The 14757-nt window shown below is 38.4% G+C and overlaps 1 protein-coding gene and 1 long non-coding RNA gene across 2 annotated transcripts in view; one reads left to right on the top strand and one right to left on the bottom strand.

The window, feature by feature from the left end:
- LOC138805447 (endogenous retrovirus group K member 21 Env polyprotein-like) overlaps positions 1 to 4853 on the top strand; it is a 91691-nt gene extending 86838 nt beyond the window's left edge. The window contains exon 6 of the mRNA XM_069990255.1: positions 4684 to 4853. Within this exon, the coding sequence (XP_069846356.1) occupies positions 4684 to 4853 (170 nt within the window). The remainder of the gene's footprint in view (positions 1 to 4683) is intronic.
- Positions 4854 to 5752: 899 nt separating this feature from the next.
- Positions 5753 to 14757, bottom strand: part of LOC138805450 (uncharacterized) — a 46053-nt gene continuing 37048 nt past the window's right edge. Inside the window, exons 3-5 of the long non-coding RNA XR_011365542.1 lie at positions 7213 to 7297; positions 6837 to 6935; positions 5753 to 5798 (exon numbers count right to left, since the gene is read on the bottom strand). This is a non-coding gene — a long non-coding RNA (uncharacterized lncRNA). The remainder of the gene's footprint in view (positions 5799 to 6836; positions 6936 to 7212; positions 7298 to 14757) is intronic.

Raw genomic sequence — 14757 nt, 5'->3', positions numbered from 1 at the left:
GGATCTGTCAAGGTAATTGTGTAGTTAGTCAATTTCATCATTGCAAGATCATCAGGATGATAAACTCCCACACACCTTAACATACCTGCAACAGCACTAGACATACATTCTTATTGGTCCAACAGTGTAGGGCAGACCTGTATTTAACCCAAGTTTTGTATGCGGTATGCTATGGTTTCTTTCAGGCTTGATACAAAATGACTCTGCCCAGAAATAAATGAAGGCATTTATAGATAAAATGATTTAGGGTCATTGTTAACATCTAACGCATGCTGAGGTTTTTCTTTATACCTCTCCTTTTCCCTTTCTTTCTTCCTCCCTTTCTTTCTTCCTCCCTTTCTTTCTTCCTCTCTATCTTTCTTTTCTTTTCTTTTCTTTCTTTCTTTCTTTCTTTCTTTCTTTCTTTCTTTCTTTCTTTCTTTCTTTCTTTCTTTCTTTCTTTCTTTCTTTCTTTCTTCCCTTTTTTTCCTCTTTTAGGAAATGAGTATGAATTTAAATATTTTGTTTGCTGCACAAGTATTCTACCATTAGAATAATCCTTTTTCGATTTATTTACTTTGTTCATAGGTTATCCATTTTGCTGAGGGCTGAACACAGGCTAAGTTCCTCACCTCTATCTGCAAAGTAGCGGGGATCACAAATGCATTCAAACATGCGAACCTTTAGGATGATATGACACTCTTATTACTTTCCTTGCACACTGGTTCTTTTTTTTTAAATTTTATTTTATTTGTGAACATACTGTACAGAGGAGTTACAATTACATGGGCAGGATAATGCATACATTTCTTACCAAGCATTGCAGCCTCCTCCTTTGTTTACCCTTCACATCCCTTCCCAGCCTCCCCCCTCCCCCCATCCAAATCCTAATCCATCCCCCCCCCCGCCCGCACCGACGTTGTAAAGCTCGTTTTGGACATGACAACTTGTACTTCTCATTGTTGTAACAGGTCCACCTGTAACCTTAAACAACTGGTTTTCCCCCATCTCCTCCACAAGTTATACTGACATCAAATATATTGAAAGCAGGGGTTATATTGTGGGGGAGGGACATACAAAGCAACAAAGAGATAATCTTATAAATGCGTAAGAAACACATGCATGAAAGAAAAAAAAACATTAAAATACACATCTAAGGGTTCATTTTCCTGACATCACATTATCTGACCTTTTCCACTTGACTCATACATATACTAGATATTACAAATAAGGGAAACCATGGAACCTATGTTTCTTTGGGCCTGGCTTCCTTCACTTAATACAATTTTTTCCAACTTTTTCCATTTCCTAACAAATGGGGCAATGTCATTCTTTCTGAAGGAGGCATAGAATTAGATTGTGTATATATACCACATTTTCTTGATCCATTCATCTACTGAGGGGCATCTGGGTTGGTTCCATATCTTAGCTATGGTAAATAATGCTGCAATAAACATAGTTGTGCTGGTAGCTTTAGTGTGGTCTTGTTTGTAAACATTTGGGCAAATGCACAAAAGTGGGATTGCTGGGTCATAGGGGAGCTCTCTGTGAAGTCTTTTGAGGAACCTCCATACTGCTTTCCAAAGTGGTTGAACAAGTTAACATTCCCACCAACAATGAAGTAAAGTTCCTTTCTGTCCACATCCCCTCCAGCATCTGTTGTTGTTAGAGTTCTTGATTTTTGCTGTTCTAACTGGAGTGAAGTGATATCTCAATGTCGTTTTGATTTGCATTTCTCTGCTGAGAAATCTGAGGTGATTCTAATTGGTTTCCCTTTATAGGTGATTAACCTTTTCTCCTTGACAGCTTTAAGGATCTTTTCCTTGGTCTGAGTTGATCCTGTGTGGATTATAATGTGATGGTGGGATGTCCTATTCTGGTCTGGTCTATTTGGGGTTCTAAAAGCTTCTTGTATCTGAATAGGCCTATCTTTTTGTATGTTTGGGAAGTTCTCTGCTAGGATCCTGTTAAACAAATTTCCTAGACCATTAACTTCTGTTTCTAGGTGCTCCTCTACACCCATTATCCTTAGATTAGGCCTTCTGATGGTGTCTTCCAGGTATTGGATAGATCTATCATATTTCTTGGACTTGTCAGGGATGGTTGTATGTGCTTTCTCTATAATATCTAGGCTGTCTTCAATCCCTGAGATTCGATCTTCTGCATGGTCTAACCTGCTGTCAAGTCTCTCTACTTTGTTTTTTATCTCTTTTCCTTCTAATTGGTCAGCTTTGATGGCTTCAAGTTCTTTGTTGAAGCTCTGTTTTAGGTCTTGTATGAATTTCATTACTTCCTTAATTTGGTGTTCAGTGTTTGTTCTCAAATCACTTAGTTGATTGGTTATGGTTACTTTTGACTCCCATTCCTTCTGTTGGGTTCCATTCAGCATTCCCTTTGTGGTTTCCCTGACTTCTTTCAGCTCTTTGTTAATGGATTCCATGAATGCCTTTAGTGATCTTTGTGTATTCTCTACCTTGTCTCTCAATTCCTGAATTACTCTTTGATTAGCTTCCTCCCGTCTGTGGGATTCCTGCAGTTCTCTTTCTTCCCGTTCGTGGGATTCCTGCAGTTCTTTTTGAGTGTTCTCAGCCTGCTCACGCCATTCCTCCCTTTCTCTTTGAGTATTCTCAAGTTGTTCACGCAAATCCTGTATCAGTTTTTGGGTAGCTTCCTCACGCTTATGATATTCCTGTATAAACTTTTGGGATGCCTCCTCTCTCTCCCTATCACGCTCATACAGAGTCCTTTGTAAGTTGTCAAACTTCTCATTTATCATGTTTGCCACCAGTGTTTGTAGGGCTATTTGGGAACTCTCTTCTGGGTTGTTCATTATCTGATCTGACCCCTGAATATCAAGATTGGGAATTGAGATACCCGGATTTGCATTTTTCTTGTGTTTTTCCGGCTTACTCTGCCCATTTGAGAGGAAAATAGCACCAGTTTTGTGCTAGAACACTATCTTAACGCAACCATCAACCAACGTTTGCATTTATACAGTCAATAGTCTACAGATACAATCTAGTTCAACAGATACATCTATTCAACATCAAACAAGTATATGTTAATGGGTTTCGAACCACAGAGAAGAATTTGGAAAACCAGAAATTTTTAGGGTTAGGGAGAGATGTGGGTAAAAAATAGGAATAGATTGGTGTGGGGAGGCACAGGGAGAGTTAACTATGTCCTAATCTCAATGCAGGAAATAGGTTGGGTAGGATGCAAGTAGAGAGAGAGAGAAAAGGAAGAAAGGGAAAGGGAAATGAAAAGAGACCAGAAAAAAATAGAAACGTAAAAATTAATATTATTATGGAGATTAAAAGACCATCTATTTAGAGAGGAATGTGAGTATATTAATAGAAGTGTAGGGACATAGAGGAGAAGTGAAAAACTTAAGAAAATGCTTAAAATATTATATAGGTATAAAGAGGTAGTACTGCTATTAAGGAATTAAAGTCTCAGAGGTTTTGAATTGAGTAATAAATTTGTGGATTAATTGTGTACACAATGGGGGATAGGGTCTACTAGTTAACTACGGGTTTATCTGAGGATGTGCAGGACAAGAGTTAAGTCACATACAGAAGATCAAAATACAGGAAAAGGTGAAAAGGATTAGAAAGGGAGAGAAAAAGTTCAGAAATTCAGTAGAGCTAGACAAAAAAACAAAAAGATAGTTAAGAAAGAAAGAAAAAGAGAAAGAAAACAAGAAAAGAAAGGAAAACGCATATTCATGTATTCCTAAAATAAAAATTATAAGAGGGAAAAAAAGTTACTGGAAAACAATTATATTTTCAAAAAAGGCAAAAATTAAAGATTAATACAATTTTTAGAAAAGGAAAAAAATTATATATATATATAACGTACCAAAAAAAAAGAAAAAAAAGAGAAAAAAAAGAAAAGAAGAGGAAGAGAAGAAAAAACAAGTTCTTTGATTTTTTTTTGATTTTTTGGGAGGGGTGGGAAGAATCCTGTATCTCCCTTTTGTCTGTAAACATCCTCTTGTTGGAGTCTCTGGTCAGCTTGAGGTCCTGTGGCTTGATTGGTTTCTTAAGTCAGTTTGTTCGAACAGGCAGAAAAATCCTCTGCTTTACCCAAGATTTTGAGATCCCCCTCCCAGATTAGTTTACTGGGAGGGTGATCTGCTTTGAGAATCACAAAAGAGGGGGATGCAGTGGTAAGGCTAGGTTCTGGGTAGAGTTGAGGCCTTTCAACAATCAGTAGCTTTTCCTGGGGCTGTTTTGTGAAGAAAAAAAAAAACTCCCAGAGCCCAGCCTGGAGCCGTTCTCAGGGTTTCTGTTTTTCAATTGATTGTGGAGGCTGCTAGAGGGAGGGGCTGCCTCTGGCTCTTGTTACCCAGTGAGGAAAGCCACTCCAATGGCTGTTGCCTGAGCTGGGTGACTTTTCCCTGGATGGAGCCGAGTCTGACAAGTCACTTTGCCGCCGTTAAGTTCTTGTGACCTGCTAAATGACTTGTTTTATTCCAAGGACTGGGTTGGAGCTGGCAGCTCCTCTGAGCTTTGTCGGTATCCAAGATGGAGATCACTGGTGTTGGGGGGGAGGGGTGGCCTTCCCTCCTCTGCTCCCTGAGAAGGAGTGAGGATGTCGGCCTTCTACTCACGTTGAGTCTTGGATCCTGGGTCGTCTCTGGTCTGGGAACTTCAGGATGAAGATGGCCGCTCCTTGTTGGTTCTTGCTGGTGTTGAGTAGAATCCGCTCTCCTGCTGCGTCTGGCTCCTTCGTCCTGGACTCTCTCTGTGAGAGCTCAATTATGGCCCCGGGGCTGTGTTCTCCACCGCGACCCTGCCGCCGCTGCTGCGGCGGCTGCTGGCATGCGCTCAGTTGTGTCTTTTTGCCTTGGCTTCCCCTCTCTTGTCTAACTCTCTGTCCTGTGATGGCACACTTGGTGTGATTCTCTGGCTTAGGACTGTTCACTGGAACTCTAAAACTACTTTCTATGCAAGAGCTTGTTCAGAGTCCAGCTTCTCCTCCGCCATCTTCCCCAAGCTCCAAATCCTCTGCACAATGGTTCTGATCTGTGATCCTCTCAAATTCTACCTCTTCAATTAGTGATGTGAGTTCCAGTAGCCTGCCCTCAGTTTAGATCGTCTAAATGAATTATTGAAGGCAATTTCACTTTAATCTCTTTTTTTTTGCCAGTCCAGGGGCTGTTATAGTTTTATTTCTAGACAAATTTTGTGTATACATGCACATTAGCATTAAAATATTACTTTTTCCCCCTTTTTTCCTTTTTAATTTTCTTGGTCAAGGGGCTTGAATTCTGGGTCTGGGCGCTGTCCCTGGCTCTTCAGATCAAGGCTAGCATGTTACCACTTGAGCCACAGTGCTACTTCTGGTTTTCTGGTGGTTAATTTGAAGTAAGAGTGTCATGGATTTCCTGCCAGGGCTAGCTTTGAATTACTATCCTCAGATCTCAGCTCCTGAGTAGCTAGGATTCCAGGCATGAGCCACTGGCACCCAGCTAAAAATGTTACTTATTTTAAGTTCTGTGTTTTAGTTGAGGGAGTAACATAAGTGTGTAGAAATTTAACTTTCAAGTTACCTCTCTAAGTAATTTCAGAATTTCATTTTCATATTGATTGCAGTTATTAATAACAGAAACTCCCAAACTAACAGAATAATCCTTCATTTTCTCCTTCCCATAGGTACTATTGGAAGAGAATGAGTGAGATCTTAGACAATATGTACTTGAAATTATAAAAAATTTATATTGATGATACATAAAGAGCCAGATAACACAACATGCTTTACATTTTCTAAAGAAAGGAATGTCATGAAAGTATATTTATTGGCTGGCTTTTCACCTGTAAAACAAAGAAAAAACAATTTCATAAAAAAGCTGAAGGGGATAAACAGCCATGAAAGTGTGATATAGCATTGTAGACTTTATGAAATGAACTGTTTCAGGTAAAGTAATACTTTGGAAAAGTTATCTGTTCACTAAATTTATTCATTATATTTTTTTAATTTTTATTTACCTGTTACTTAATATATAAATGCATACATGTGTGTGCTATATATATATATATATATATATATATATATATATATATATATATCAGCAGTATCTGTCCAGTGAACTGTATGGTTATTTATGTTTAGGTAATTTCATCATGTCAAGTCCATCAAAAAGATGGACTTCCATAAACCTTAACAACCCTGCAACACCACTGCACATGCAAACTTAAGTGTTCACCATTGTAAGCTACACCTGTGTTCTACCAAAGCTTTATATATATGGTGTTAGTTTTTCATTTAGTCTTCACACAAAATGTGTGTGCTCCTAGAAATAAATGATGGCATTTATAACTACAATGATTTAGAGTAAATCTTTACAATGAACACAAGCTCAGTATGAGTTGTTCTTTCTTTCCTTGTCTTATTTTATCTTTAGGAAGTTGATTTGAGTTTTGATGTTGTTTGCTACATAAGTATTCCACCACTGGAGTCACTCCACCACTCCTTTCTAGTTTAAGTTACTTTACGCATAGAGTAGCAATTTTTGCACCCAGCCCAAAAAGCAGGGATCAGGATTGCATTCCAATATCCCTACCTAGTAGGTTGATATGGCTGATACTTTCCTTCCTAGACCTATTCAGAACTGTGATCCTCTCAAATTCTACCACTTTAGTTAATTGTGTGAGCTCCTGTTCTCCCTACTTCTAGAAGATAGGCCAGACATAAATGATTACAGGTAATTTGAGTGAATCATGGGCTAAATATAAGTGATTTGATATTAAAGTGTAGGGTAAGTTTGAAAGTATAATCCCAGTAGTCAGAAATTTTGCTAAGTAATTTTGTTTCACATTAACAACACATCTTGACCAGAATTAAGGACTTACTTTTGCTGTCTGTCTAGTTGTATGTCATTTGGTAAAATAAACTTCATGTTGTCCATGTGGCATAAAGAACTTTGAATGGTCTGATGTGCTGGTTCACATCTATAATCATGGTTAGCAATCAGAAATAAATAGATCACAATTTGAACATAGCCTAACCAAAAATTTAAGAAGTCCCAATCTCAATAAACTAGTGAGTCATGTTGAATCATGCTGCCATTAATCTCAGCACCACAAGAAGCTAAGTCTCTGCTTTGTAACTGTTTCACTTGAGTAACTGGGACTCTTGGAGGCAGTCACCTCTATGAATGCAGAATCTGGGCTGAGATTTAGCAAGAGGAGGGAGGAGTCTGCCCCACCTTCCCAGGGTGAACCTCACAGAATGAAGTGAGCATGCTTGCTTTCCTCCTCCAAACGGCTTGAGAAGCCATGCTGCTGAGTGTTCATTATTTGATCCCAGTGACCTGTGGTAGAAGTAGAAGGAAACATTAAATAAATTTCAGATATGCCAATTGAGCTGCTCTCCCAGCCTGTGAGTTCAACTCAGCAAGTGTTCATTATTTGAGAGTTGAGAAAGTTGAGGTAGGGGAGAGAGGGAGGGTGAGTGAAAGAGAGGAGAGATAGAGAGAGAAAGACCTGGGCGCTGGTGGATCACACCTGTAATCCTAGCTAATCAGTACGCTGAGATCTGAAGATTGCAGTTCAAAGCCAGCCTGGGCAGGAAAGTCTGTGAAACCCTTATCTCCAATAAACCACTCAAAAACCAGAAGTGGCGCTGTGGCTCAAGCGGTAGAGTGCTCGACTTGAGCTCAAGAGCTGAGGGACATTGCCCAAGCCCAGAGTTCAAACCCTATGACCAACCAATAAAACAAAAAAGAGAGAGGGGAGGGAGAAAAGAAAGGAAGGAAGGAAGGAAGGAAGGAAGGAAGGATGGAAGGAAGGAAGGAAGGAAGAAAGAAAGAGAAAGAAAGAAAGAAAGAAAGAAAGAAAGAAAGAAAGAAAGAAAGAAAGAAAGAAAGAAAGAAAGAAAGAAAGAAAGAAAGAAAGAAAGAAAGAAAGAAAGAACATGACTGAGAATGAATTGTTTGGAGTCAGGAGTCATGTGTCAGAAGTACTACCTGTATTTGTTGTTAGGTTAGGTCTGCCCCAGGGCATGCAGACCCTATGCAGCCAATTCTTGGCTAAGTTTCAACCCTTTATGTGTTGCCTAGTATCTGGCACACCTGGAGGCAGCCACCTCCCCATCCTGTTAAGTCACAACCTGGTCAGCCTCTGGTCCCACTTTCCATCTGACCAGAAGTGAGTCCCAGAACTTGAAGTCACATCCAGATACAGTGTGGCCAGAGTTTCCCCCAAACAGCCACACCTCATCTGGTCCTTCACATAGATTCATCCTTGCCAGAGGTTGGATTGCCCCATTTTTTTTACATGCATTTCTACCATGTATGGCATGGGCAGCAGTTCAGTAAATAAACTTCTTTACCTGACTGAAAACCCTGTGGTGTTCTCTTCATTGGCTACCTAATGAAACTCACCAAATTAATATACTTTACACTTCAGAGTTTCTAGTTATGAATCCATGGATATTTTTGTGACACATATGAGATCAGTATCTACAAAACATATTTACTAACATCATTTAACAGTATAATTGTGCCTAGAATCTTTAATAGCAGCTTAATTAAAAATAATGTCTATTTTGTTTGCTTTGCTTTGCTTTGTTTTTGCTTAAAGTAATAGAAGACTTGGTGAGACAATCTCTGTGAAGACTCAGGGTCTGTGTTGGACTGGCAGAATGATGCTGGCTCCGGCCTCAGGATTATCTGAGGACTGTGTTTGTGTATGTGGAAAGCTCTTGGCATACCAGCCTAGAGAGGGAACATGTTCTCTCTCCCTGTCTCAAAGCTATCATGTCTCAAAGCTGAGGAAGTAGCTCTTCTGCTTACTTACGCATAGACGAACAGCTAGTCAAGCATTTTCCAGAGTAGGGGGAAATGGTTTGAGCTTGCTCTAAAATAGTTTAGATAAAAATATACAAAGATTTATCTCATAGTTTAAGCAAAATTGTATCTGTTGAAATTCTTTGTGTGAATGTCTGCTGAATAAATATTGGCAAAGATAATACTTCCTTGTCTTTAAATACCCACTAACAATAAAGCACAGCATGCAGTGGCAATTGCTGTTTGCACTCTGCAACCCCTGTGTCCTGGTGATTTTGCGACCCTTACCCAGGGACCCCAATGCCTGAGACGTTGACAACTGGCACACAAACAGGGACCCTGCAGTGTTGAATACAGGAAGGGATATTCAGGTAAGTACTTTTAATTACAGGGTGATGGAACAAGTTAAGTCTACTCCGTACTTACATATGCTAAAATATTTACTTGCTGCTTGTGGTGTAACTATTTCTTCTTTTGACATAGAAATGTGTATTAATGTATTTAGGGAATGGAATCATTGGTTCCCCGTTGATGGGGCATTAGATGTTGGTAATTGGAATTGAGTAAAGTATTGTAGAAAGAGATGTTCGAGAAGGGGAAAGGATTCCTGTTAGATTTTGGTCCATTTAGGCTACTTTACATACCCTTTTTAAAGCTTTAAATGGAAAAGATTAATAGCGGACTTAAAGAAAGAGGCAGTGCCTTCTATTGTAGGTTTACTATTGGACTCGGAGGTTAAGGATGCAATAGATAAGGCTGCATCACAATTAGGAGAAAAAACAAGAGGTAAAGAAAGCTGAAAATGAACAAACTGAAAGCGTAAATAGAATGTCTGAGCAAATGGAATTGATTTTATCAAGATTACTACATATGGAGTTAGAAATTAGCAGAGTGAAAGGATAATCTGAGAAGGTGAAAGTAAAACAGCCTTCCTCTCCTCAGCTTGCGGAAGCAATTTTTACCGCATCACTCCTTCACAAAACAGAAGGCTCAGTGAGTTTGATGAAGAAATGCCTATTTTTTCTTATCCTGTAATTTGACTACCTCCTATGAATGGTATAGCTCAACCAACCAGATATGAGGGTGTTGCTGTCGATGATATTGGTAAACTTAACAATCAGTGACTTATGGTCCTCAGTCTCATTATGTTAAGGAATTACTTAATGGGCTTGCCCGATAATTTTGCTCCCGAGGATTGGAAGATGCTTTGTAGAGCCTTGCTTAAGGAACCAGAATACCTACAATGGCAAATGTAGTTTACTGACTTATAGACAGAAAGGACTAATCAAAATGCACAGAGCAATAATCCACGCCTGCAGATCATAACCTGTCCTATGTTGAGTGGAACAGAACCATATGCAGATGCTCATATGCAAGTGAACTCTCCTGAAGAGATCCATGAGCAGTTATGAGACATAGGTATTGAGGCATGGGAGGATTCGGCTGGTAGGAGAGCATTATGGCTTCTGGACTAAAGTAATTCAAAAACCTAATAAACACTATGTTGAATTTTTATCATGATTGACACTGACCTTGGAAAATACTGTTGTGGGAGAGGCTGCACTGCAACAACTACTAGGCATGTTGGCTTATGAGAATGCTAATGAGGACTGTCAACGAGCCCTATTGCCTATTAAAGAATCTGGGGATGTAAATACATATTTAAGGGCGTGTAAAGACATTACATCCAAATCCCGGCGTTTGCAGTTGTTTGCTGAAACTATGCCCACTGCCTGGAATGCTTTACAAACCATCTAATATAAAATGTTTTGGATGTGGTCAAATGGGACATATAAAGAAGAACTGTAAAAAGGCTACTGATGTTAACAAGAGAGGACCAGGAATTTGCCCTAAATATAAAAAGGAAAGCACTGGGCAAGAGTGTATAGATAAAAAATAGACAATAAAGAATTCCTATAAAGATGCTTACCCTATGCAGGGAAACTCTCCATCTGGCCAGCCCTGGGACCCAGGATTAATAACTGAGGGTAGCCAACCATTTTTCTTCCTCGTCCCCGCCACAGCCCACAGCACCGCAATGGACATGCCAATTCATTCATCTACTGAGAGGCATATTGGTTTAAAACATGCTTGCATGTAAGTATCAATTATGGTCATTCAAAAATGACAGATGTCACCTCCCCAGACATACTAAAATCATGATTTCTAAGTAAGATAGGATTTTATGGTGGTACAAGTGTTGAGATATATGGATGAGTCTAATGTGTATCTTTCACTGAATTAGGCAGGAAGATATCCAATATCATATGGGATAAAAAAATGGTAGTAAGAAGATATACCCTTGAGAAAGATATAGGAGGCTGACAGAAGTATGGATAATTTTGAAGGATTTAGAAATGCAAGCTCAAGTATGTCTCTTTAACTGGAAGGGCAAAAGAAGGGGAAGAGAAGAAAATAACTGAAAGCAGATCATTTTCCCAACGTAGAGTATAAAAAAAACATAACCTATAACTTCCAAGTTAAAGAGAGACCAATATAATTCATCCCACTTAATTCAGATACATGCAAAATATTTACTTTGCTTTTTCCCACTTTAATGCTCCAAAATAATTGAAAACTTATATGAAACGTTATGTGATTGTCGTTACTTCAACCTGAACACTAATTGTGATGAGCCCTCTTTTTCTCAGTATGCTCTTGGAAAATACTCCCTAAATTGATGATGTTGTGACTGATTAGAGAGTCAGTGTAACAGGTTTCTATTGTATGATAATCCCAGAATAGTTTAATGCAGTTTTTTCTCAAGGTATACAAGTATATAGTCCGATGCTGTACTTTGAACACATCCTCACACCTGAGCACATTATTTGAAATTGTACATCAGCATTTCCTTGGCACATTCTATTTTGTGCCTTTGTTTATTTGCATGTTCCTTTTGATTGCTCTATTTCCATTTCATCTGTACAAACTGCTAAGAACATTGTTCAGCTACCACTTCTTGTTTCAAAACACCCAGTCTATTTATGAAGGTACTTTGTCCATGTTAACCAATAGGGTAGTACTCACTCTCTGCGTATAAAAGTTCCACAGTGTAACTCTATGCCAACATTATAAGATGTAGAATTTAAGGCGTTTTGAGACAAACAGTGATATTTGAATTGAAAGGCTTCTTAGAGACATTTTCTTGGAGCTCATTAGTTCTTCTAAGATCAGAATAAAAGCATTTGTTCCCAACATTTAAAATAAAAAGGATCTGTTGAATTAATGGATCTAGAATTTTATGGCTTCACATTCATATGTCAAAATTTCATCAATATGAATTACATCTCTAGCAGTTCACCAAACACTGTTCTTATTGAACTTGTCTATGTCCTTTTAGTTTTCAAATCCAAATAGCATATTTCCTTCAATGTCTCTGTAACAGTTTTGACCTTTTCTTCGTGCAAATTCTTTCTTTTCTTTTCGTCTGTAAATCTGTTTCGATTACTTTTTTGTTTCCTTATCTCTTTCTTCCAATCTTGTCCAGACTGGTGCTCACATTGCTACACTTATGTCATAACTTTTCTTTTCTTCTTCTCTTTAATAATGCCCCCAATTTTATCATTCTTTTTCATATTCATGGTCATGGTTATTTTGATGATATCTAAACAGATCAATCTTTGCATCTGTTTAATATAAATGTTAATGAAAGACCCTAGTCCCCTAGGATACTTTCATCAATGGGAGGGCGCCCCAGAAAACTCAGACTCCAGGCCAGGAGATGCAATAAGCAAGAGGAGTTTATTCGACGTTTGCGCAAACGGACTCTCTGTCCCGAGCAGACAGGGAGCCCCGAGCAGCGGTTACAAGCCCTTTTTAAAAGGCAAAAACCACAAGATTAATGCATAACACAAAGCATCCCATGATTGGTACATTTAAAGGTCACCATATACACCAACAATCACTTTGCCACGCGGGAAATTTTGTAACACTCTTTGTAAAATGACTGGCCCATGGTTGGTTTAAGGGGGGGTTTACATGGTTACAGGCCTATGATTGGTTGACCTTTGGCTTAGCTTATGGTCTTGCCAGGAGGTCATTATCTCAAGGTCCTGTCTGGGGAATTTCTAAATGGGAACTGAGGAACACGTACTGTCTGTTCTTTATCTACTACCACTGACCTTGTCCTGGGGCCAGCATCTGGTCCCTGAAACTTCTTCATTCATTTCTGGGAAGGGAAGGGTCAATGCTAGCGTAAGCAAGTTTACAGAAGCAGAATCAGCAGTTAGCAAGTTAGTAATAGTAGTGGTCAATTTTTTTAATCTTTCAGTTAGAACTATCAGAGAATTTTTTCCCCTAAATTGATCATTTTCACCTGTAATCCTTATCACCAAGAACATGACTAACACATTTGCCTGGCCATAGATGTAGAACCCTTTAGATTTCTTGTTACCCTTCTTCTCCCACCCATTATATAAGATGAACAATCAAGGTTTTCTCAGTTTCTGTTACTAATTTGATTTATTTTTTTGTTTTTGTTTTTGTTGGTCATGGGGCTGGAACTCTGGGCCTGTGTGCTGTCCCTGTGCTCTTCAGCTCAAGGCAAGCACTCTACCTCTTGAGCTACAGCACCACTTTCGGGTTTTCTAATGGTTTTCTTTTTACTTTCCTAGCGAGTCCATTAAACTTCCCTCTTGAATTTGGTTGTCATGAATACCCAACTTCTATGTTAATGAGGACAAACTCTAATGTAAAACTTTGTCTCCAAAAACCAGTCCAAGAAGCTGTGATCACAAATATTTGACTATACTTTTTTTTCTTTTTTTTAACCTTGAAAGTCTTTTTGTGTCTCAATTGCCAACAAAAATAAGTATTCCACCACTTTTGGGTTCAATCGTTTCTAACCTCAAAGATATATTTTGGGAACAAGATGCTTAGAGGAAACCAAAGTATACTCCACTTGTTATCTTTTCTATTAAGTCTCTCCTTAGATATAATATCAGGAAAAGTGAAGTTATTCTTTGCAAAATTATTTCAATTGATTATTTTTCTCTTGGTCTTGCATTTGTTCAACAAGATGTATCGAGGAGAATAGAGTTAAATCATCCATACCTTGGATGACAGTGTCTGTTACAAAGGACAATGCTTCTATGTCCTACTTCTATGTCCTCCTCTTAGCTCTTTCCTGATTTCCAATGAATAACAGCTTCTTGGCTTCATCTTTAGTGAATCTGAAGGACTATACGGCCTCCCCCATTGCTCCATCTTCATTGTTTCTCATTTAAAATTCTTTTAAGTTGCCTCATTCGGATGTGTAATTTATTTTCATGTCTTCATTCAATCTGTTCTTCATCGTAGTGAGGCAAATAGGCTCTGTAAAATCACTTTAGGGAACTAAAATATTAAGAGAATCTATATCAAAAAGTTTTGGCCTCTCTCCACTGTTGAAGCCAATATGCTTAGCTCGGGTTCTAAAAAGAGTTTTCTTACATTTTTCATTTCCTCAATTCTTTTCTGATCCCAAAATTTTTTGGCTTATGTAATAAGAGAAGTGTTCACTATCTCATCTTAATAAGGATATTATTTTTTGTGGGCAACATAGAAATGTGAAATCATTGGTTTGAATTATCCTATCAGATTTTTTTTCTGTGTTTCAGTGCTTCATGTGCAAAGACATTGTGGAAAGAATTACAAACAGAAAAATGTAAACCCAATACATTCTTTCATTGTTTAGGATACTTTCTCTCTAAATATTTTGACTCAAACTATATATTTCAGAGAATTACAGTTTGGTAAAGGTCAATTCACAAATTTTGATGTCTTTTTTTTTTTTAAGAACTTTGGATTTAAATTCCACTACAACCTTGTTTCACAAACTGAAAATATATTTCCTGGGTAAGGACATTTTCAAGGGAACCAGAGGATTTCCAGCAAGTTTTCTGAGGTTTATTCGTTTGTTTGTTTGTTTAATGAGCCAACTTCACCCACATTGATCTCTCTCCACTAAGTCTCCATGGATTTCTTTGCATGAAAGCCTCTTTTCC

The sequence above is a fragment of the Dipodomys merriami genome, unplaced genomic scaffold, assembly GCF_024711535.1.
Source record: "Dipodomys merriami isolate MVZ:Mamm:240054 unplaced genomic scaffold, mDipMer1.0.p SCAF_393, whole genome shotgun sequence".
In the NCBI taxonomy this organism is placed as follows: Eukaryota; Metazoa; Chordata; class Mammalia; order Rodentia; family Heteromyidae; genus Dipodomys; species Dipodomys merriami.
This window is presented reverse-complemented; position numbering and strand designations above follow the sequence as displayed.